General features: G+C 50.1%; 1 protein-coding gene across 1 annotated transcript; it reads right to left on the bottom strand.

Annotated features, from left to right (window-relative positions):
• Positions 1 to 24,861, bottom strand: ABCG8 (ATP binding cassette subfamily G member 8). Its single transcript, XM_032239436.1, has 13 exons — positions 24,669 to 24,861; positions 19,709 to 19,810; positions 17,995 to 18,151; positions 12,262 to 12,500; positions 11,616 to 11,748; positions 11,234 to 11,503; positions 7,815 to 7,977; positions 7,648 to 7,728; positions 5,976 to 6,175; positions 5,468 to 5,544; positions 4,252 to 4,519; positions 2,345 to 2,472; positions 1 to 2,257 (listed from the first exon to the last, which is right to left on the bottom strand). Exons 1-13 carry the CDS (start codon positions 24,729 to 24,731, stop codon positions 2,120 to 2,122), a joined length of 2,019 nt encoding a protein of 672 aa, XP_032095327.1. The 5' UTR covers positions 24,732 to 24,861; the 3' UTR covers positions 1 to 2,119.
• Positions 24,862 to 24,875: the final 14 nt, after the last annotated feature.

Below are 24,875 nucleotides of genomic sequence, written 5' to 3'. Positions count from 1 at the left end.
TTTACATTGATCAAACTTTTAAAATGAATAAATGGAAGGTTTACAATTTACATAGTTTCAAAGTAGCCACTTACAACATGCTTATTAATTATTAAGGTAGGGAAAATAGTAACTTGGCTGTGGAGAAGCCTAGCAGACTCCCCTTTAATCAAGTAATCAAAGCGAACGTTGTTGGTATGGGACAAACTGAAATCACACTGGGCAGAACACAGCATCACTTCTGTGATATTGCTGCCCGAGGTGTGTGACCTGAGTTTCATCATGAAAATATATCAGATAAGCCCAAATTGAGAGACAGCCTTCAAAATCCAGTATCAAGGTCACAAAAGTCAAGGAAAGTTGATGAGCAGTTCTGAACTGAAGGAAACCGAAGAGACTTGAGAACTAGATCCAAGAGTTGATTCTGATCTAGATTCTTTTGCTACAGAAGACATGATAGGAACACCCAGTGAATTTCAAGAATGGAGTCTGCAGGTTGGATGGTGGCAACATGACTATGCAAGCATCCTGAGTGTGGTGGGTGCTTTGGAAAAGGGCAGCAGGCTTGAATGTGCACAGATCACCAGGGGATCTTAAGATGCAGACAGACTCTGACTCAGTGGGCCTGGGTGGGGCCTGAGACTCATTGGGACCTACCCAACCAGCTCCAGCTGTACCCATTCTGCTGTGCCAGAGACGATATTTGGAGTAGCAAGGCTCTAGCGAACCTATAAAGAGTATTGGCTATTTGCCTCCCCAACACCCATCTTCCCCTTCTTTTGATTCTAAACTCTAATTTTCCTTTGGGACCATCCTCTCCTGCCCTCTGTGCACCTGTTTTAGGTCAGATAGTCCCCAACCCTCAGGCATGAAGTGTGCAACCTGGCCCTGTGCCACCCCCTCCTCTGGCCACTGTGAAAGGTTCAAGGCTGGTCCTGAAACCCAGGCAGGCCTCATCCTCTATCACACTGCTATGAAAAAATATCCAAGACTGGGTAATTTATAAAGAAAAGAGGCTTAATTGACTCACAGTTCAGCACGGCTGGGGAAGTCCTCAGGAAACTTACAATCACAATGGAAGACACCTCTTCACAAGGGAGCAGGACCAAGAATGAGGGCTCAGCGAAGGAGGAAGACCCTTATCACACCATCAGATCTCGTGAGAACTCACTGTCAGGTGACCAGCATGGGGGAAACCACCCCTATGATTTAATTATCTCCACCTGATTCTGCCCTTGACACGTGGGGATTATTACAATTCAAGGTGAGATTTGGGTGGGGACGCAGAGCTAAACCATATCAGTCGGTGAAATGCAACTCTAAGAAGCCTGGCTGAGTTAACACAGTCTCTACAGGCCCCATTTGTGTTCTGGAGCCTTCCTGAGCTCCTAAGCCTTACAGGGACTCAGGTCTTGCCCCCTGCCCTCTAACTCCAAAGGCTTTTCTGACCCTCCACATGACTCCACCAGAAAGTATCCATGTGCCCTTAGAAAAATGAATTTTTGCTTCAGTTTTCACACCTATAAAGTGGGATACCACTAACCTCAAAGGATAGCTCACCTAAAGTGTTTTGCACAGTACCTGCCACAGAGTAGATGCCCAATAAATTTTTAATTGTTCACGTTGGCTTTTGGAGTCCATGACCCCACACAAAAAGAAGGGGTGGCATCTTGCTGGTACATCTTAGGTCACATTCTGTATTGATGATGGCTCCCACGAAGTGTGGGGCCCCTGGAAGATGAGACCAGATCTGCTAGCTACTGTTATTCTCTCTGGGTTCTAACAATTCCTGCAGTCTAGCTACTCAATTTATTCCTAGTTTGCTCCCATCCTATATCGAGTTGCCTATATACACACATATCAAAAGGAAATAAATTAGCAACGTTGTAGGCGCCACTGAGTGCAGGTTTTCTCACTCTCAGTCATCAGTCTCCTGCCAGTGAGCAGAAATCCCTTTCGACTGTCTTTATTCTACTGCCATCCTGTGGCCAGTCTGTGCCACTGCAGCACTGTGGGCCAGATGTAGCTGAGCTTCTTAGGGTCATTGTCCTCATTGTCCCCAGGAAGGGGCTCCTGAGGAAGGAGTGCAGTTGAAGGGTCTGCTCGGGTCCCCCACCAGCGGGCAGGTGCCCGGCATGAATCACCAGTCTTGACTTGGTTTCTGTTTGATGAACCTTAAGGACACGTAGTACAGGACCATGAAGCCACCGCTGAGGCCAATGACGATGAGGTAGATGGCGTAGAGAGGGTACGAGTTCAGCTCCATGGCACTGAGGATCTGGAGACACAGACATGCAGCGGGCTCGTTAGGAGGACAGGCAGCCAGATATCCAGTCATTTAGAACCTGAGGGCTTCCCCGCTTACTTTATCTCCTGGGACCGGGATGGTGAAGTTGCCCACAGGCATTTTATAAGCTCTGCCGCTGAACTGAATCTTCATCAGCCCTTCAAAACACCACCGCAGGAAGGACACTTTGGAAATCCACCCAGGCACTGGAGACAGAGAGCCGCATTACTCACAGGTCTCCCTCATATTCTCACAGCTTCCGCATTTCGCATGGTCTCCCCCGTATTCACACAGTCTCCCCATATTCCCATGGACTCCCTATATTCGTACAATCTCCCCATATTTCCACGGTCTTCTTTATATTGACATGGTCTCCCTCATATCCAGTCTCCTCATATTCCCAGTCTCCCCATATTCTCACAGCCTCCCCATATTCCCACAGTCTCCCCATATTCCCACAGCCTCCCCATATTCCCAGTCTCCCCATATTCTCACAGCCTCCCCATATTCCCACAGTCTCCCTATATTCCCATAGCCTCCCCATATTCCCAGTCTCCCCATATTCCCACAGTCTCTCATATTCCCAGTCTCCCCATATTCACACCGTCTTCCCATATTCTCATAGTCTCCTCATATTCTCAGTCTCCCTATATTCCCATGGTCTCCCCATATTCACACATTATCCCCATACTCCCACAGTTTCCTTTATATTGACATGGTCTCCCCATATTCCCACAGTCTCCCTGTATTCTCAGTTTCCCCAGATTCCCATGGCCTCCCCATGTTCTCATTGTCTCCCCATATTCTCATGGTCTTTATATTGGTAGAATCTCCCCCATATCACAGTCTCCCCAGATTCCCATGGTCTCCCCATATTCTCAATCTCCCCATATTCTGAGAGAATAGCCTTGGAAAGCCACGTGATCTCCTTTATATTGACAGGATCACACCGTTTCCCCATATTCCTATGGTCTCCCATATTCACACCGTTTCCCCATATTCCCATGGTCTCCCCACATTCCCACAGTCTCCCCCACCTGCACAAGGGCACATCGCACTCTGAGACAGCGCCATGATGGCTCTGGCCCAAGTCCTCTGATGAGCAAGGACGGGAGAGAGGCCGAGAGGCAAAAGGGCAGAGAGGCTTCTGGGGACGTGGACTGGGGCCGAGGGAGCTGAGAGGCCGTGGGGTCACCCACACGTCTGATCCATAGCAGTTCTTGAGAGGGATTTGCTGAGGCGCCCTGCATGTGGCAGCTTCATGGAGTATGCGGGCTGAGGAGACTCAGCAGCCCCACACCAGAGACGGTGGAGCCTGTGCCCTGATCCTATGGGGGTGGCATGGTACGGGGTGGGGGTGGAGGCAATGAGCCCTGCCCGGATGCATCAGGAAAGGCCTGGCAGAAGTGAGGCCTATGGAAGGAGGGGCATGACATTCCCAGAGACAGCAGCCGGGCAGGCCCAGAGGTGAGAGGGTGGGGTGTGCTGGGGGCTTCAAAAAGCTGGGAGGCCGCAGGGACTGAGCAGCCCTGGAGGCTTTGAACAAAGAGGTGCATGGGTTTGCCCTTGGAAAGCTCTCTGCATGCCTGAGTCGACGGGGATGTGGAGGGCCCAGGTCACAGAGACCAGACTATGGCAGTGGCCCAGGCTCCAATGATTGCGTCCAGGGCTAGGGACACAGTCAAGCAGACATTTCAGAGAAACCAGAGGCAGAATCGACCTGGCTCACAGGTGGATGTGGAGAGGGAGGGAGAGAGTTGAGGGCGACTTCTGGGTATCGGCTGTGGGACAGGAGGAGGTGCATCTGTCTCCTCTAATGGAATGGTTCCTCTGCCTGCAGGACAGTGGGCAAAGGCTTCTGCTTCCAGAAGGGCCAGCCTTGAGTTGGATCTAAATAGCGAGTGACCATCTCCGGACAAAAGCAGGCTTCATCCAGCTTCATGAGGTCTAACGAAGCTGGCCCAGGCCCGGGGAGCAGGCCTCACCTGTCCACAGGCTGCTCAAGGTTATCATGAAGCCCCCGGTGAGGTAGAAGGAGTTGTAGAGGGCGTTGCTGAAGAAGGAGGCCATGTGGAAGGTGGGGAACATGGCCGCGGAGGCTAGGGCCATAATCCTGCAGCAGAAGACCACCAGCCACACCAGCAGGAAGTGCAGCAGGAAGGGCTGGAGGCCCGGCCTTAGGTTGGCCAGCCAGTAGATGGGCATCCCATAGATGATGATGTAGGCACAGTGCTCCGGAAGCTCCCCAAGGACCTGCAAAGAACAGCCTTGCAAGGATGTGAAGCCAGCACCTTCACTGCCATTATTATAAACCTTTTTTTTTTTGAGACAGTTTCGTTCTTGTTGCCCAGGCTGGAGTGCAATGGAGTGATCTCAGCTCACTCCAGCCTCTGCCTCCTGGGTTTAAGTGATTCTCCTGCCTCAGCCTCCCGAGCAGCTGGGATTACAGGCATGTGCCACCATGCCTGGCTAATTTGTGTGTTTTTAGTAGAGACAGGGTTTTGCCATGTTGGCTAGGCTGGTCTTGAACTCCCAACATCAGGTGATCCGCCCACTTCGGCCTCCCAAAGTGCTGGGATTACAGGCATGAGCCTCCATGCCCGGCCTATTGTAAACATTTAAAAGTAGCAATGCCCGCCATGGCACCCTTCCCTCCTGATGAGGCTGCGGCAGGAGGGTGTGCTGGGACCCAGGCACGTGAGCTCAGTTCTGGCTTCCCTCTTGCAGATGCCAAGTGCTCCCTCTAGGGCAGTTCAGCCTGTTTCCCCACAGTGGCGGTGGGTACCTGCTATCCTAAGACCTGGTTTCAGGTCCCTACTCCTCCTGACCAGACCGAATAGCTGTGTAGCCTTGGAGAGCCACGTGGCCTGTCTGAACCTCTGCTTCCAGGAAACACCTGCTTGGCCTGCTTGGGGGCCACAGTGAGGCTCTGAAGAGGTCAAATACAATTAGGGCTTCTTTTGTTTAGATTCCTCCTGACCACAAAACTATCATTCCTGATCCACAGTCCTGGTCTTTTAGTAAATGTTTAAAATAAAAGGTCGAGTCTCTGAAACTCCCCTAGAAAATGCAGCATCTGCGACTTCATGTGCCACATGCCCTCATGGTTCAGAAGAGCCTTCCTTGTAGCAATGTTTTCTCCACACTTATCCCCACCCTGGTGGCGGGGGGGGGCACTTGCTCTCAACCCTGCCCAGTCACCTTGGCAAAGAAATATGGACCAGTGGTGTACAGCCCGTCTTCCAGCTCATAGTAAAGCATCGCCCTCTCTGAGTAACCTAAAAAATGGGAGAAAGGAGAAGAGAATGAAAAAGTAGAAGAAATCTACAGTGTTTCTGTTTTGGCAACTCTCAATACAATTCAAAGTAGTTGAATTGAATCATACTGCCCAAGTCTCTTATATATATATAAAAAAAAGTAGGTACAGAAAAGCCACCGTAATTTAGATCTTTGATGAGGCTCTTCACGTTTTGCAAGTCTGTAGCTTGTGTTCTGCTGTCAAATATAAATCCTGCTAGGATAGGAACAGCTAAGACTCGGTAATTTGCTTTCATTTGCATACTGATATTAACATACAAACTTTAAAAACATTATTGTGTTGTATATCACAATCATGATGAAATCAAACCCGTTCTCCCCAGAAGCTCAGAGGAACACAGCTCAGAGGTGGCTGAGGTCCTGCCTGGCCACGCCAGCGGGCCACACCCACTTTTGGAGATGACATCCAGAATGACGTTGAAAGGGATGAGAGCGCCGATCATGAACAAGAGGGCGGCTGTGTCCATGAGGGAGAGCTGGATGCTCCCATGGCCAAAGTAGAGGAAGCCGATGGTCAGCGACATCAGACAGGCCTCCGCCCCGTGGATGAGGAGGGTGGGCAGGTCTCGGAAGTCGTTGGAAATCTGACGACTTAAAAACCAAGAGGAAGAGATGCTCAGGTGACGGCACACACCAGCCCTGTGGCCTTGGGAATGTCACCATCTCTGTAAGCCTCGTTTTTCTCATATGCAAAATGGGGGTGGGAATCAAAGCCTCACAGAGCTGCTCTGAGGATTAAATCAGAAAATTGATGACAGCATCTGTCCCAAAGTAGCTACTAAACGAGTGATTGTTGCTTTTATGGTCAATGTATCAGCTTGGCAATGTTACTTAAAGAAACGATTCTGAGAAAAACCTCAATTAGGTCCGTAAAGATGGATAGACAGGCCGGGCGTGGTGGCTCATGATTGTTATCCCAGCATTTTGGGAGGCCAAGGCAGGCGGATGGCTTGAGGCCAGCAGATGGAGACCAGCCTGGCCAACATGAAGAAACCCTGTCTCTACTAAAGACACACAAAAAATTAGCTGGGCATGGTGGTGCACACCTGTAATCCTAGCTACCTGGGACGCTGAGGCAAGAGAATTACTTGAACCAGGGAGGTGGAGGTTGCAGTGAGCTGAGGTTGACCTAGGGCACTCAGCCTGGGCAACAACAGAGGCTCTGCCTGAAAAAAAAAAAAAAAAGATGTACACTCAAGGATGTCGGCTGCCTCATTGCTTATAGCAGCAAAAGCCTGAAGATATTCTGGCCATCAATATGGACTTAACAGGTTGGGGGGTGATTATGTCTAGACTGACTGGAATGCCAAGGAAGCCCCAATCAGATGGGAGGTAGAGGCGCTGCCCTAATTGGAAAGAAGCTGGTTGCAGACCGGCGTGCAGATCATGATCCCACTACGTTTAGAAACGTGTGTGCGTGTATAGAAACATCAGGAAAGACACACACCACATAGTGCCGTCTGTTTTTCTTTGAGGGCTGATGTAGCCGGGACTTCCCTTTTTACTAGAGATTCTCTCTTATGGTCTCCATTACTTACAAGTTCCCTATGCTATTTCTACGATCTTCCAGCTGGTGAGGATATCTTAATTTTGTTTAAAGAATAAAAGTAATTGCGGTGTTCTGTGTCATGCTGAGGGCTAGTGCTAGTCCCAGCAATATGGTTTTCTTTTTTTCTTTTTTTGAGACAGGGTCTTGCTGTGCTGCCCAGGCTGGAGTGAAGGTACGATCATGGCTCACTGCAGCCTCAACCTCCAGGAATCAAGCAATTCTCCCACCTCAGCCTACCAAGTCGGCCCACGCCACTGTAACTGTATTTTTTGTAGAGATAGGCTTTTACCATGTTCCCAGGCTGGTCTCAAACTCCTGAACTTAAGTGATCTGATGCCCACAGCCTCCCGGAGTGATGAGATTACACGGCTGAGCCACCACGCCCCACTGGAGGCTGTTTTTTCAAATGTTCTACCTCTCGCTTCTTCCTTCAAATTCACTCTACATAGAAAGGGCTTAATGTGATACACAAAGACTTGGCGTGGGGGTCAGTAATAAAATGACAGATAATTACCGGATCAGCGTGGTAAACTGCTGCACCGCCCCAGGCATCTTCGTAGGACTCGGGAGGCAGTTAGTGTCTGGTGGGGCCATGCTGTAGGGAGGCAGAAGATGTGGCCAGGTCGGGGGGCAGCCACCTTCTGCAGGGAGCTATCCTCTCAGAGCTGCCCACTGCCTTACCTTTCCACACAGATGTCCTCATCAAGATCCTTTGTCTCTGCTTTCCACAGAAAGTCATCCAAGTCACGCACTTTTTCTAGAAACAGGGCTGCAAGTGACTGAGCCTTCTCCCTGGTGGCCACTTCCTGTTCTCTGCTGCGCCTGTCGATGCTGGTCAGGTCCACTGCAAGCAGGGGATGTGGAGTTATGAGTGGCCTGGTCCCTGGCACCTGCTCACAAGTGAGGAGCTTGGTGCATGCCCAGCCCACAATGCTGGTCAGTCCTCAGGGGGCTCCGGGACATGCTCCGCACCCTCAGCCATGAAACAAGGGACAGAACAGAGAGAGGCAGAGGGACCCCAAGGGCTGGGCCCTCACCCTGCCAGGCCTGACCACATCAGCAGAAGCCTCAGGAGAAGGGCAGTGGATCAAAAAATGGGCAACAGGACAGGCCATGCCCAAGTCCCACTACCCTGGCTCATTTTGGGGACATCTTAGGACAGAGCAAGAGCCTTCAGAGCCAAGGGCCACATCACAGTCATACTCTGGCTCCAACTCCAGCTACCCAGGAAGCTTTTGATGAGGACTCAGTGCCCCTCCACGGGGAGAAGTTGGGCTGGTCAAGGGGAGCTGAGTAGTTGGGTTAGTGAGAGTTCTATCCAGATGGTGAGAATTCTACCCAGATGGTGAGAGTTCTGCCCAGATGGCGAGAGTTCTGCCCAGATGGCGAGAGTTCTGCCCAGATGGCGAGAGTTCTATCCAGATGGCGAGAGTTCTACCCAGATGGCGAGAGTTCTATCCAGATGGCGAGAGTTCTACCCAGATGGCGAGAGTTCTACCCAGATGGCGAGAGTTCTACCCAGATGGCGAGAGTTCTACCCAGATGGTGAGAGTTCTATCCAGATGGTGAGAGTTCTACCCAGATGGTGAGAGTTCTATCCAGATGGTGAGAGTTCTATCTCACACTGAAAATTAATAACTTGGCCTCCCAAGCAGCCTGCCCAAAGCAGGAGAATGGCTGGCTGGCGGGCTCCAGGGACCGGCCAACTTCAGGTAGATTTCTCACCGCCCCCTTGGTCAGCTGCTCTGCCCCAGGAGGGAGACAGTACACTAAACTGGAGATTCAATCTGATCAGCCCCTCCCTCCTAAATCTAGGGACGCTACCTGTGGGGAGCACCAGGCAGCCCCACACCACAGCCATCCTCCTGCAGGGCCTCTTCCTTCTACCTCCAAGGCCCTGGCAATGCCAGAAAAGGCAAACTGAGCCCAGCCACAGTCAGGGTCTCCCTTTACCCAGCCTACTCTAGGCCCATGCGTGCCTGCCCACCCTCCCTCCATCCCTTCCCCAGAGCCTTGGCTTGGCTAGAAGTACCCTACTCCTCTCTCTCCCCCTTCCCTCCATCCATCCATCCATATCTTTTTTTTTTTTGAGATGGAGTCTCACTCTATCGCCAAGGCTAGGGTGCAGTGGTGTGATCTCTGCTCACTGCAACCTCTGCCTCTCAGGTTCAAGCGATTCTCGTGCCTCAGCCTCCCAAGTAGTTGGTACTAAGGTATGTGCCACCACACCCAGCTAATTTTTGCATTTTTAGTAGAGATCGGGTTTCACCATGTTGGCCAGGCTGGTCTCAAACTCCTAACCTCAGGAGGTCTGCCCACCTCGGTCTTCCAAGGTGCTGGAATTATAGGTGTGAACCACTATGCCCAGCCCCTCCTCCCATTGTCATAACACATCTCAAGACAAGATCATGTCTAGGAGAGGTCTTATAAACCATGATGTGGCCCCCAGTGTGCAGCACTGTAGCTCAAAACATCAGATGTTTTGGGCACCCCCCATGTAGCTCTTGCATCCCAGGTTGTTGAGGCTTGCAAGCCAGAACCCCCCTCCAATAACAATATAAAATGTAAAAAGAGGGCCGGGTGTGGTGGCTCACACCTGTAATCCCAACCTCTCAATCACCTGAGGTTGGGAGTTTGAGACCAGCCTGACCAACATGGAGAAATCTCATCTCTACTAAAAATACAAAAAATCAGCCAGGTGTGGTGGTGCATGACTATAATCCCAGCTACTTGAGAGGCTGAGGCAGAATCCCTTGAACTCAGGAGGTGGAGCTTGCGGTGAGCCAAGGTGGCGCCATTGCACTGCAGCCTGAGCATCAAGAGCAAAATTCCATCTCAAAAAAAAAAAAAAAAAAGAGTTTTCAGGTCTGCTGCGGACATTTTACTGCTAGTAACCACTCTCCGGGGTTACTTAAAACTATTCCCTGGTGGTCAGGTTGGCAGGTGACCTTTGGCCCCTATTCTGGGGATGGCTAGAGTGAGGATGACACACCACCAGGAAGCCAGGCTGGCACCTGAGCACAGGGAGGGAGGCGACCTCTCTGTGAGTCCATGCAGAATGTGAGCACTTAGGGCTAGGGGCGGCCTGCCCTCCTGTGGGAAGGACGGAGGGGAACTGGGACACTAGGAGGAGGGTGTAGGCAGCTGGATAAGGAATCGGGGCCAGGGCTGTCCCAGTCCTGTGCCTTACAACCATGAAGGAGAGGGTGTGTAGCTCTGGAGGCTCCAGGCTTCCCATCTATAAAGATGGAGATGGCCTTGGCCTGGCAGGGGTTTGAGAGTCAAACAGGAGACCCTCCGAGCCTGGCACATTTGGGCCCCATGTTTGCCTTCAAGGAGATGATGGCTGTTGTCCTGTTTACTGCTGGGGTCCTTGCTACAGCCTGCAATCCTGGGAGAAGGCTGGGGGCTTAGGCAGTCTATAGGACAAACCACGACAGCTGCCTCCCCGGGCCCTGGTATAATCGTGCCACCTGTCCAGCAGCCACGCCCTTCCTCAGCACTCAAGATCTCAGGGCAGGCACTCGGGAAGGCAACTGTCTCCTGCAGAAGGAAGGAAGTGGCTCATGCTCCCTGAGTGTAACACGCTGAGGGTTCAGAATCCAAGCGACGGGCAAGTCTGGGGCTGCCAGAGCAATTTTCATATCTCGAGATTCACTGGCCGAGACCACCACCCTGGGTCCCCCTCTGCCACCCTGCACCTTCAGGCTTGCTGCCACTATGGGGACACCAGGGCATGTTTTAAGATCTGGTGACTTCTTGACCTTAAAGACAGTTTCCCTGCAGAGCCTGAATAAAGACTCTGATCTTGATCGATCCTAACCCTTTTGGATTTCATGCCCTCCCATCTCTGGAGCTTGTAAGTTTCTAATCTACCATGCACAGAAAGGTGGCTTTTGTCAGAAGCTGCTGTTTCCAGGCCCTCATTTCTAGCATTTGATATCTGGCAAACCACCCCATGTTCTTCCCCATCCTTGCTCCTCCTCTCCTAAAGCCGCTGGGAGTTTCTGCCCTGAATCTTTTCAGCAAGCTTGGGCAGGGTTTAAGTGTCGGGGAGGCCCTGTGTGCCAGGGCCCTGGCTGCTGGCCTTGGGGACTCACCGTAGAAGTCAGCGGGGTTGCTGTAGCGAGGACAGGGGTAGCCGATGGCTGTGAAATACTGGACCATGTGCTGGGCCGCCCCTAGGTAGATGGGGGTTCCAGACGTCATCAGGAGGACCAAATCAAACAGCCTGAAGATGTCAGAGCGAGGCTGGTGGAGAGAGATGAGCACCAGCCGGTTGCCTTTGGCCAACCTGGACAAGGTCTTCACCAGGTTGTGGGCCATGAAGCTGTCGAGCCCAGAGGTGGGTTCGTCGAGAATGAGGATTCCTTCCCAACACAGAGAGGAGCCTGGTGAGTTGGTGGGGCTCTGGCCAGACCAAGCCAAGCCTGAGGGGGGCATGCAGGTCCCTCTGCCTCCGTCTACCCCCCAGGCCCTCACCTGGGTTCCACAGGAGCTGCACCCCAATGCTGACTCTCCTGCGCTCGCCCCCTGACACCCCTCGCACATACGTGTTGCCCACGCGGGTGTCAGCACACTGCCTAAGCCGCAGCTCCGCGATCACGTCCTCTACCTGCGGGCCAGAAGGAGCTTTGAGGCCAGCTCAGGGGCCTCCTTAGGGGCTGGACACATTGTGACCCCAAGGATCAAGGTGCCTGCCCCTCCGGCTGGGTTTGAAAGTGAAGGGGGACAGCTCCAGCTCTTGAGTTATGAGCGGTAATGCCGGTTCCCCCAGTTCTTTCCACAGGTCCTGAGCCACCTCGACATGCCGGGTATGGTGCCGTGTTAGGAATGTGGCCGCAGACTGGGGACCACGGCTCTCTACTCACATGGAGACCCAGAAAACACACAAACAAATGCACTCGTCACACATCTTGACAAGTGCGGTGAAGGGAACAGATGGGCTGAGCTGGCTTGAGGCAGGCTGTGGGCTTTGAAAGGTGGGTGGAGGGCAGGCAGACGGCGAGCTGAGCTGCTCAAACTCGACCTGTGGCTGGGTCCTGAGGCAGGGTAACAGGGGAAGAGGGGGGCATGGACCTGGTGGCTTCTTGGACCCTTGGGGTCACCACTGGGGCCAGTTAGTTACCCTTTTGTCACGCTGGGCCTGGGAGAAGGTTCTGGGCAGCCGCATCTGGGCAGTGAAGGCCAAGGTCTCTCGCACGGACAAGTTGGGGAGCAGCTGGTCATGCTGGCGCACGTGGGCCACACACTTCCTCACCAGCTGAGGCGAGCTGGGCTGCCCGTTGATCCAGATCTGGCCTGACTTGATTTTGCCACCGTGACCTCGGCCGGTGATGATGTCCAGCAACGAGGCTCTTCCACAGCCTGGGAAGTCACCGGAGGCGTCCCTGAGAGCAGAGCTTCTGTGGGGGCCAGCCTGGTGGCTGCTGCTCCCCACGACTCTCCAGGACCCTGGACTACTCTGTCCATGCAGATGTGACCAACCCTAGACAGATGACATAGCCCCTGGACCTTGATGGGGTGGCCCCAGGACATGGAGCTCCAAGCCTTCTGTCTGCAGCCAACGTGAGCACCCTGTGGGGCTGCGAGGCATGATGGTGCCGGGAGTTCAGGCCAGGCCAGCCAGTGGTGGCACGACAGGAGAAGGCTAGAGTCCCAGATGCCACAGGGCCAGCTGCTGCCTGGAACATTTGCCCCCTCCTGCCACCAACCAAGGCCCTTTCTCCCCAAGCAAGGCTGATGTTAACGTAAGTATTTTTGGCTGGCAAATGTGCCAGCAACGTCTCATTATTCAATGTCGTTTGGTTCAGAAGCTGGCTTTGTGAGGACTAATTTGGAGCATTTTTAGAGTGGCTTTTAAAAATGCAAAACCAAATCTATTTTGAGAAATAATGGAGGAAAAAATAGAGAAATAATAGATGTGGAAATGATTTTAAAACTGTAGCATAGTGTACACATATGTTCTGACTGTATCTTCTACACCCATCTCACTCTTCTGTCAGTGATACTTTTTCTTTTCTTTTCTTTTCTTTTTTTTTTTTTTTTTGAGACAGTCTCACTCTGTTACCCAGGCTGGAGTGCAGTGGCACAATCTCGGCTCACTGCAATCTCTGCCTCCCGGGTTCAAGCAATTCTCGCGGACTCAGCCTCCTAAGTAGCTGGGACTACAGGCACCTGCCACCATGCCTGGCTAATTTTTGTATTTGTAGTAGAGACAGGGTTTTGCCATGTTGGCCAGGCTGATCTTGAACTCATAACCTCAAGTGATCCACCCACCTCAGCCTCGCAAAGTGCATCAGTGATATTTTTAATTCTTTCTTTTTAAAAAAAGATTAACCTACCTGAGGGTGGAGCTTGGGAGGAGGGAGAGGAGCAGGAAAAATAACTTGGGTACTAGGCTTAGCACCTGGGTGATGGAATAATCTGTACAACAAACCCCTATACCTATATAACAAACCTACATGTGTACACCCAAACCTAAAAGTTAAAAAAACAGATGCATTGCACTCAAGTTTACAGCATCCTCTTCTGAATGATGTGCTAATTATTATTGATTTGAGAAAGTAACCATCAGATTGGATCTAGTTTCCAAAAGCTTTGATGAGGCACTTTCTGTGGCAGCTGTTTAAACTGTGAATGTGAATTGGGCTCAGGCTCAGAATATCTTCCTACCATGGAGCTAGGAATGAGCTCTTTCCAATCCCCCCAAATAGAGTGTTTTTTGCTTGTTTGCTTTTGAGATGGAGTCTCACTTTGTTGCCCAGGCTGGAGTGCAGTGGCATGATCTCAACTCACTGTAGTCTCTGCAATTTGGGTTCAAGAGATTCTCCTACCTCAGCCTCTTCAGTAGCAGGGATTAGAGGCGCCTGCCACCATGCCCACCTAATTTTTGTATTTTTAGTAGAGACAGGGTTTCACCATATTGGCCAGGCTGGTCTCGAACTCCTGACCTCAGGCTATCCACCTGCCTCACCCTCCCAAAGTGCTGGATTACAGGCGTGAGCCACCGTGCCCGGCCCTAGATGGAGATTTGATTTCCTTACTGTATATTCCTTTTGGAGAGCAACTTTCTCAAGTTGTGTTTAAACAGTCTTTGTCACACAAGCCAATACACGTGTGATAAGTCCTGTCTGCCACACACTATGTGCTTCCTGTAGGAAGCCCCACAGTACCCAGTACAAACCCGAAGAACCAAGAAGCTTCCGCCTGTGATCTTTCTGGTTGCTGTGCAGAGGCTCTCAGGGTAGAAGGGGCCGTGCACTACCTCTAGGTGCACCTCATTTAACATCCCTGAGAACATGAGTGGAGCAAAACAGCCAAGAGAGAAACCTGGGAGAGAAGCTTCAGAGCCAGACTCTGGGGGTACAGAGGACTTCACCAACATTCACAGAGACCACAGATTCCCACTCAGAGAGCAGGAAGGCCATGTTTCCTGAGCAAAACTTTGTGAGAGCTGTGGGGAGCCTTTCCAATGGAAGATGTCTGTGGCATCTAGGGAGACTCTCTGACATGGTTTGGCTCTGTGTCCCCAGCTAAATCTCATCCCAAATTGTAATCCCCAAGGGAGGGACCTGGTGGGAGGTGATTGGATCATGAAGGCAGATTTCCCCCATGCTGTTCTCATTATAGTGAGTGAGTTCTCCTGAGATCTGATGGTTTAAAAGTGTCTGAAAGTTCCTCCCCTCACCCTCTCCCTCCTACAACCATGTAAGATGTATCTCACTTCCTCTTTGCCTTCTGCCACGATTGTAAGTTTCCTGAGGCCTCCCCAGCTATGAGGAACTGTGAGTCAATTAAACCTCTTTTTATAAGTTACCCAGTCTCAGATAGTTCTTTAGAGCAGTGTGAAAACAGACTAATCTGCCCTCCATGAACTAAGAAAAAACACCTGCTGGCATTCAAGACCCTTATTCAATGGTTGAAATCTCCAAATCAGTAAATTCATTAATTGGAAACCACTTTTGGCATTGCTGAGTCTATAAAAGAAACTAAAATGACTAGGGCTATTTTCTTTATATTTTAAAAATTATGGCCAGCGTTCTTTTATGTGTATGTTGGGCGGGGGTAGGGAGGATGACAGTAAAATCACAGGAAGTGTAGTGGATGAACCTTTCTAAATAAATCATTTTAATAATTTCAGCTGCTCCATTAAACTAACTTTGGCCTAAGACTGCCTGCATACTTTGAGCTACCAAAGAGAAAACTGCAAGCGAACTCAGTATGTAAACAAACTGCAACTTATCTTAGCAGTATATTCTCTTAGGAGAGAGATTGGATGAGACAAGTTGCTGAGTCTCAGCCAATCATGGCAGCCAAGCATCAGCCAATCACAGGCTGCCGACTGTTGAGATCCTGTCCATACCTAATTACCTGATCACATCACCCTCAAATAAATAAGGTGAACATCAAACTGTAACCAATCAAGCTACTTCTTCTGTAGGGTTCTTCCTTTTTGTTTTTCTTTTTTTTTTTTTTTTTGAGACAGAGTCTCACTCTGTCACCCAGGCTGGAGTGCAGTGGCATGATCTCGGCTCACTGCAACCTCTGCCTCCCAGGTTCAAGCAATTCTCTGCCTCAGCCTCCTGAGTACCTGGGATTACAGGTGCCCGCCACCATGCCCCACTAATTTTTTTGTATTTTTATTAGAGATGGGGTTTCACCATCTTGGCCAGGCTGGTCTTGAACTCCTGACCTCGTGATCCACCCACCCCGGCCTCCTAAAGTGCTGGGATTACAGGTGTGAGCCGCCGCGCCTGGCCTGGCTCTTCCTTTTTCTGTCTATGAACACTGCCTGACCAAATTGCTTGGGGGAGCTCTCTGAACTGGTCCTGGTTTTGAGTGCTGCCAGATTTATTAATCATTCTTTGCTCAAATAATTCTACTATTTACTTGCCTGAAGTTGTTTGTTTTTGTTTTTGTTTTTGTTTTACACAGGCAAGTGAACCTGAAGCCAAACAACACTGAATCTATAGTTAAACAGCCAGGAGATGCTGGGTGCAGTGGCTCACACCTGTAATCCTAGCTCTTTAGGAAGCCAAGTCAGGCAGATCACCTGACGCCAGGAGTTGGGGATCAGCCTTGCCACCATGGTGAAACCACAGCTGTACCAAAACATTAGCCAGGCATAGTGTTGCCCATCTGTAATCCCAACTACTTGGGAGGCCAAGGCAGGAGAATTGCTTGAATCTGGGTAGGGGGCGGGGGCAGAGGTGGCAGTGAGCCGAGATCACACCACTGCACTCTAGCCTGGGCTACAGAGCAAGACTGTCTTTAAAAAACATCAATGAATTTATTCATTCTTTTCTAAGAGATGGGATCTTGTTCTCTTGACCAGGCTGGGGTGTAGTGACACAATCATAGCTCACTTCAGTTTTGAACTCCTGGCTCAAGCACTCCTCCTGAGTAGCTGGGGTTACAGGGGCATACCACCATGCCCAGCTAATTTTTTTAATTAAAAGAAAAAATGCTTCAGTGCTGGAGTCTCCTCCCTATGTTGCTCAGGCTAGTCTTGAACTCCTGGCCTCAAGCAGTCCTCCTGCCTCGACCTCCCAAATATTCAATATAATTCTTGCTCAGCCTCTCTGAACTTTCCTCAAGCACAAATCAGGGATGCTGACAGCTAGAGGGTCGCATGTGACAAATATTAACCATGATGACCCTAAGTAAGGACCCAGGTGTCCCCTAGATGCTGGATTCAGGAAGAGAAGGCAGATATAACAAGAAACGCTACTAGATGTTATAAATAAAAATACAATAGTAGGCCCCTAAGGGATCTATTTTTTTCTTATTTGGGTCAGGATTGTAGGGACAGGGACAGAGTGAGACGAACTTAACAACTGTGCATGCTGTTTCAGTTACAAAGTGCATTTACACACAAGATCTCATTTGATCTTTGGTTATAGAGTAAACAGAACTTATCTATCAGAAGGGTGTAAAAGTTTGGAGCTGATGATTAAAAAATTGAGTAATCTCTACCCCTGGAAATTATTAATTAAAAGGTATAAAATGCTTTCTCTAACACTGTGTAAGGGTGTCCCAGGGAGAAATGCCTTGATCCGAGATCATGAAACCAAAGTTCTAGTTCTAGCTCTGCACGAAATATGTGTCCTTAGGAGAATCACTCTGTTTCTCTGGGTTTGCGTCTCCTCATCTGTCAAATGGACGGGAGTGTGAGTGTGTGTGTGTGTGTGTGTGCACGCGTGCGTGCACGCACACAGGAAGATACCCTAAACACACTGAGAAGTAGGGAGTTTGAACACCTTCCTCTGAAAATGCTTCCAAACTGGCAGGGAGAAGGAAAGGTAGAACACAGTTAGAATGAACTCTGTTCCCCAAACCCCCTTTCAGCTTACACGTTTTCTCATGTTAAATTTGGCCATGGAAGGGACTATTTGAGACACTCCAAGAACCTGGCTCTTTGCAGACGAGTGAAGGTTGTGCTAAGTAAGATGCTGGAGGGGCCGTGTGGGGGGTGAGGGTCTGGCAGCGGCTGCCTGGCCATAATCAGAATGTGATTGTGGAGGAACAACCTGAGCTAATGCCCCTCTTGGCTGGAGGAGTCTGAAAAGATCAGTACATGCTGAAGCTGTTTGCTAAGCTCTCAGTCCAGGTGTTAACCGAAGTCAGATGCTCTGGCTGCAGCCTCGGGGGACAAGAGGCACACAACAGCACCCACCCACAAGCCAGCACATGGAGGTTGAGCCCAGGTCTGTCTGACCCAGGACCTATGCTCTCAACCATTCTGCTGTATTATTCCACTAGTCAGCAAAGAGTTCCATAAGAAGCATCCATTTGTCCAAAGGACCATTCTGCATCCCAGGAGAGAAACCATTTCCCAGCTATTTGCCTTTCTGGGTACCTGAGCTCCCTATGATGGCCAGCATCTGCCCACTTCTCACTTTGAAGCTCAGATTCTGGATGCCCTGCTCACAAGAACTTCCGCGGCTGTGAGATGTCCAGGGCATCTTGAACTGAGCCAGGTGCTCAAACCAAGAGACCTGAGAGGCCATGTCCACCTGTGGGGAGACATCAGAAGCTTCCTTAGAGAGCTGAATGGTTCAGAGGGCTTCAGCAACTTCTGTTCAGCTCCCTCGTGTCCCAGGTGGCCCCTCTCTGCAGAGGACATGTCCCCACCTACATGCAATAAGCTCCAACCCACGTTCTAACAAACACAGAAGCTGGACCCATGCTGAGAACCTGTAGCTCCTGTTTCTAGGTCTGAAGATAAGAGGAATGAAAAGCATGTGCAGGCCAGGCACAGTGGCTCATGCCTGTAATCTCAGCATTTTGGAAGGTTGAGGCAGTTGGGTCAGCTGAGGTCAGGAGTTCGAGACCAGCCTGGCCAACAGGGTAAAACCCATCTCTACTAAAAATACAAAAATTAGCCAGCGTGGTGGTGGACACCTGTAATTCCAGCTACTCAGGAGGCTGAGGCAGGAGAATCGCTTGAATCTGGGAGGCAGTGAATCAGAGATTGCAGTGAGTTGAGATTGCATCACTGCACTTCAGCCTGGGTGACAGAGTGAGACTCCATCTCAAAAAAAAGAAAAGAAAAAAGAAAAGCACGTGCAATCGTGGTATAAAAATAAAAAGAAAACACAAAGCAAAATGTCTTCACTTGATGATAGTAATTTACCAATAATTTATCAAATGTTTACTATGTGCAAGACATTGTGTTTATCACTTAACATTCGTCATCTTATTCAATCCTCATTGCAAACATAGATACTATTAGAATCCTTGTTTTACAGATGAGGCTCAGGGCAGTTAAGTAACTTGCTCAAGGCCACACAGCTGGTAAGTGGCAGAGCAGAGAAAGGCTCATTGGCTTGTCCCAACTCACTCCCACAGGAAGCCAGACTCAGGCCTCTGATGTTCACCATCCCAGGCCCCACCATGATCCATCTGGGCCTTGGGGAGTTGTGGGAATATGGATCCTTGAATCTGACCAGTGGGTTCCTGGGTGCCTCTGAAAGGCCAGTGGTTGTCTTTACACACTGGATGTTTCATAAGCTCCAGGGACCGTACATTTTACTATACATATACATACACATACATATATATATATATATATATATATATATATATATATGTGTGTGTGTATGTATATACACACAATGAAATCTGAATAAAGTGTAGTTAGTAGCATTGTATATTGTTAATTTCTTAGTGTTCATAATTATACTATGGGTCTACAAGATGTTAACATTAGGGGAAGCTGGACAATGGGTATATAGAAACACTGTATTATTTTTGCAATTTTTTCCAAAATCTAAAATTATTTCAAAATATAGTTTAAAAAGAGTCCCAGAGATACTTTTCTATAGGTTCACACATTTTGCTTTATGTTTCTAGAACAGTTTCATTCTCTTTTCAAGCCTCTCAGCCTCCAGCTCTGATATATGCCACTGATGCCACATATTGCACCTGACATGTGAGGCATCAATGTGGACTGGACTCCGTCCTTGGGGGTGGAGGGCCTGCAGGGTGGTCCCTCCCCTTTCTTCCACCTGGGGAATTTCCCGGCTGTCCCTGCCTGCTCCTCTCCCCTTAAACCCAGGCGTGCCTCTTACCTGATAGTTGAGGTCTTTGACCTCCAGGGTATTGGGCTGGCCACTGTAGGTGAAGTACAGGCTGTTGTCACTTTCAGAGGAAAACAATCTATCCTGGAGGCCCTGTGGGAGACAGAACAGGTGAGGGGCTCCCTTGCTGCCCCAGAGAACCTCAACCTCAGGCTGGTGGAAGCTAGATCCAGACTCCGTACTGGAGAGACTCCTATAAACAAACCTCTGTGCTCCGAGAAGATCTGACTGGAGTGAGCAAACCCTTGGCCTTCAACTTTCTCTTCCCTGTGGCTGGCTTAAGATCTCCTGATGCCAAACAGCCATAACACATGCAGCATGTGAGAGGGAAGCAGCTACCTAGAGTTTATGCCCAATACTCAGGGAAACACCACCCCGAGAAAAGTCCTGTCTTATTTTCATGAGGAGTTCATGCAACAGCAATTGAAAATGCTGTTGGGAGCTTTGAGAGGAAGTTCCTCTCATCACCATCATCATGTTGTTATTGTCGAAGTGGTGGTTTATTTGAATATCCATTAAAATATCAGTGTTTCATGGTATCAGCTGATACCTTTGAATGGTATCAACCATCTGCTGATCTGAATTCCTCCTATTTTGACAATTCAATCACTTAAATCATTGAGGCTTAAACAAAGAACCAACTAGGAAGTCCCCCACCACTTACTTTTCTTTAGATGGGTCTTGCCGTGTCACCCGGGATGGAGAGCAGCAGCACGATCATAGCTCACTGCATCCTCGCCTCTCAGACTCAAGCAATCCTCCCACCTCAGCCTCTCAAACAGCTGGGATTACCATAAGGACCCAAAATTATACAGGGAAAAAAAGTGGGAAAGATAAACACCTCATTCAGGAGAGGGGTTATCTCTGGGTAGCGGGGAGAGATGAAAGGAGAAAGGGAACGCAGTAGGAGCGTGGGGATGAGGCTTCAAAGCTTTTGGTGATTGGTGGTGGGTACATGAGAGATCTTTAAGCTGATTTGTGTACAAGATTTCACAGTATGTTGTCAAACTGAGAGAGCAAGCCAGTGAGTAGAACTTCAGAGTTCCATTCCCACTTCAAATCCCAGCTGCCAAAGCCCCAAAGCAGGAGGGAGATTGAGGGAGAGGAGGTGAGAGGGTCTGGACTCCTGCCAGGTCAGCCCTTTGGCCTCTCCACCGTCACTGAACACATTGCCTCGTTTTCCCATTTTTGTTGTTGTTGTTGTTGAATAATAAAAAACTTAGTCATTGCCAGTTATGTGCGGTGGCTCATGCCTGTAATCCCAACACTTTGGGAGGCTCAGGTGGGCAGATGACATGAGGCCAGGAGTTCAAGATCAGCCTGGCCAACACAGTGAAACCCCCGTCTCTACTAAAAATACAAAAAAAAAAAGATTAGCCTGGCATGGTGGTGTGCGCCTGTAGACCCAGGTACCCTACTGGAGAGGCTGAGGCAGGAGAATTGCTTGAACCCGGCAGGTGGAGGTACAGTGAACTGAGGTTGTGCCTCTGTACTCCAGCCTGGGTCACAGCGTGAGACTCTGTCAAAAAAAAGAAAAAATCTTATTCATTGCTGAGAAACTCATGAGATGGGGTCTTACTCTGTCACCTGGGCTGGTGTGCAGTGGTGCTATCTCAGCTCACTGCAACCTCCACCTCCTGGATTTCAAGTGATTCTCCTGCCTCAGCCTCCTGAGTAGCTGCGATTACAGGCGCCCGCCACGACGCCCAGCTGATTTTTGTATTTTTAGCAGAGACGGGGTTTTACTATGTTGGCCAGGCTGGTCTCAAACTCCTGACCTCAAGTGATCCCACCCGCCTTGGCCTCTCAATGTGCTGGGATTACCGGCATGAGCCACCTCGCCCAGCTGTTGCTGTTGTTTCTAAAGCAAGTATCTGCAGGAAGGATATTAGACAATTGGCATCAGATGTAAATGAATTGAGAAATTATTTCCACTGGCCAAAACATCCCCAGGTCGGATATAGGCCTGGAGGAGGGGCTGAGAAAGGGAGGTCAGACATTTGGAGTCTGGAGCGATGTGTGGAGGTGACCTGCAGCCCAGCTGGGTTCCACTGTGCCGCGCTTTTAGAAGGGGAGGAAGCTGGAGGAAAGAGGAGGCAGAGCAGAAACCGGATAAGAGGGAGGGAGAGGTTCCTGGTTCCTTGTTCCAAGGCTTGCCCCAAGCCCCTTCACTGTGGGCTGGGAAGGCAGGCATGGGCCAGCCCGGACTCCAGTCACCATTGAGCGATGGTGCCTTCCGGGAGTTCCACAGGCAGCTCATCTTTCGGAGGAAGAAAATTCGTGCCTTGGTTGGGAACGACCTCTGTTCCATTTTAAAATATTTTCCTTGGCTCCCAGGAAGGATTTGTTAGACGCTTCTTGAGGTTTTGACAAACTCTCTGTATTTTTCAAATACTTAAATATCTATTCGGCTGACATCTTAATCAGTACGACTGTCAGAACATCACTCCAGTTTTTGACAGGTGACACCCAAAAAAGCAAAAGCAGGTTTATTTGTAGGTAACCAGCTCTGCTCCTGCTGGGCTACATTGTAATTTCTCCTCGTATTAACTTCTGATCGAATTCCTGAGTCAGAAGCCTAAGCAAGAAGGAAACTCACAGAGCACATGTTTCTTGTTCGGAGATGAGGAGCCTGTGCCTAGCGGGGAGTGTGGTGCCAAGACTCATGGCTGCGGGGCTGGCGAGGGGACACTCGGGACTTGTTTCTGGCTGAAGAAATTTTGTCAAAACATTCAGCCTAGATCACACACAGTTCTGCCTGCTGCCAGGGTCTCTCTTGTTCTTCTCTGTCACTGCTCCTGCCCATAGCATGAGGAGTTTGTGGGTTAAGGTCACCTGCTGCTCCAGGTACCCAAGATGCTAGAATTCTCTGTGCAAATGGTCCTAAGTTCATTTCCAAGGTCTGTGCACCTCCTCCCAAGCCCGACCTCCTGAGCACCCTTAGGCCAGAGGGGCATATGTCTGTGCAGGGCAGGGCTGCAATGCAGGTAGACAGGAGGGTGACCACCCAGCGTGTTGAGGGCCACATGGAGGGAGATGGAACTGAAGGGGGCAGAAAAGGGGGACAGGTTGTGGCTTGGGCTGGAAGGGGCTCACCTGTACCAGCACATTCTAGTCAAGATGCCCTAGAATTTCTCAATTTACACCTGGCCTTTCAGGTTGTGAGGAAGATATGTCAAGATAAGAGGAAACTGTTTTTTAAAAACTTTTTTAAAATTTTAATTTTTTGAGACAGAGTCTCACTCTGTCACCAAGCTGGAATGCAGTGGTGCAATCTTGGCTCACTGCACCTCTTTGTCCTGGGTTCAAGAGATTCTCCTGCCTCAGCCTCCTCAGTAGCTGGGACTACAGGCACCTGCCACCAGCTGATTTTTGCATTTTAGTAGAGACTGGGTTTCACCATGTTGGCCAGCATGGTCCATGGTCTCCTGGCCTTGTGATCCACCCACCTCAATCTCCCAAAGTGCTGGGATTACAGGTGTGAGCCACCTCGCCTGACCAGAAACTGTTTAACTGCTCTTAGCTTGACTGATGATTTTTATATATCTAGACATAGGAAACGTGACCCTCATCCTCTTGTTCCAAGCCCCACAGGTGTTGGGGCAGACCATCTCAGCACCTGGAGTGACAAGATGGGACAGAAGGGGACCGGAAATGGCAGGGCCTGCATGCATTTCTGGATGTGAGGTCCTAGCATTTCTTTGCCTCTCAAGCTGCCGTAGCTGAATCATCAGCCCTCCCAGGCAGAAAGTGTTCCCAAAGCCCCACTGACTTTCTATCCTATTCAAGGGATAAGCATTTCCGGAAGTGGTGAGCCCCACGAAGTATTCAGAGAGCAGAGATGATCAGGTGTGATGGTTGCAGAACTGACTAGAAATGGTGGGCTCCTTGGGTCTGGCTGAGTCAAGCCCTGGAAACTCAAGGACAGTCCAGGTGGCCTGTGGTTTTCACCGCTGGGTGAGCAGTCCTCACTCATGCTTGTGTTTCTGTCCTCCCTCCTCCCCACAACAGGCAGAGATGGAAAGGTGGGATGGGGTAGGGGGCGGGGTGGGGATCTGCTTCCCGCCTGTCTTCCATTTTAGCCTTCCACTTCAAATCCTGCCACACCCCGATTCCAGTCAAAAGCTATTTCTCAAGTAAACACTTCTCAGGTAAAATGAGGAAGGAAAGCTCGTACCCCCACCTCCTGCCTGCTGCTTCTATGCCTTCCAGCTTTCTCCCAGACCTTATGATTGCCTGCTAGAGCCACACATGCTGATGTTCCCACAAAAGTCATCTGTCACCCTGTCTCACCCTTCACTTTACTACTGAGACTAACCTGACAGCCATGTGGGTGGAGGAGACCCCAGTGGAGTCCCTGGCATATGTGAGCATGTTTCTATGATGGAGTCTCATTTGGAAAAAGTGAAATCGGCCGGGTACGGTGGCTCACGCCTATAATCCCAGCACTTTGGGAAGCGGAGGAGGGTGAGCCACCTGAGGTCAGGAATTTGAGTCTGACCAACATAGTGAAACCCTGTCTCTACTAAAAAATACAAAATTTGCCCAGTGAAATGGTTGGTGCCTATAATCCCAGCTATTGGGAGGCTGAGGCATGAGAGTGGCTTGAACCCGGGAGGCAGAGGTGAGGCGAGATTGCACCACTGCACTCCAGCCTGGGCAACAAAGAGAGACTCCATCTCAAAAAGTAAAATTGTCCTGAGTCACACACAAGAACATCACTTCTCCAAAGGAGCGTTTCTTAGGGCAGGAAGTGACCTCAGAGGCCTCTGGGACCCTAAATCTGTTCCCCTCAGCCCTTGGACATGCAGGAAACAGTCCTGTGGCCATGTCCTTGTGCTGCTTGCTATCTGAGTGGGGCTAGGACAGAAGGCTCCTGAGGGAAGAGAGAAAGGTTCCATTTCTCCTGCCCGCCCGCCAGGCCTGGGCCACCTACCCATCGCTCACTCACCAAGGCATCCTGGGGAGTGAACTCTTTTGGCAGCCCTCTCTCCTCAGTGGCCTTCCCGGCCATGGGGCCCACAGGTCTGTGCCCCTGGACTCAGCTATTAGACCTGGGCTGCTGCCTGTCAGGGCCAGTGTCTTCGCTCTGTTTCCTGGAGCAGGGACACCTCAGCCTCCTGCCCTGGGTCCAGCTCTCCCAGCATTCCTCTCTGGC

Source organism: Sapajus apella, unplaced genomic scaffold, assembly GCF_009761245.1.
Source record: "Sapajus apella isolate SASKATOON/1434 unplaced genomic scaffold, GSC_monkey_1.0 scaffold44, whole genome shotgun sequence".
NCBI classification, from domain to species: domain Eukaryota; kingdom Metazoa; phylum Chordata; class Mammalia; order Primates; family Cebidae; genus Sapajus; species Sapajus apella.
Note: the sequence above shows the minus strand (reverse complement) of the source record. Positions and strands in the feature narration are given on the sequence as shown.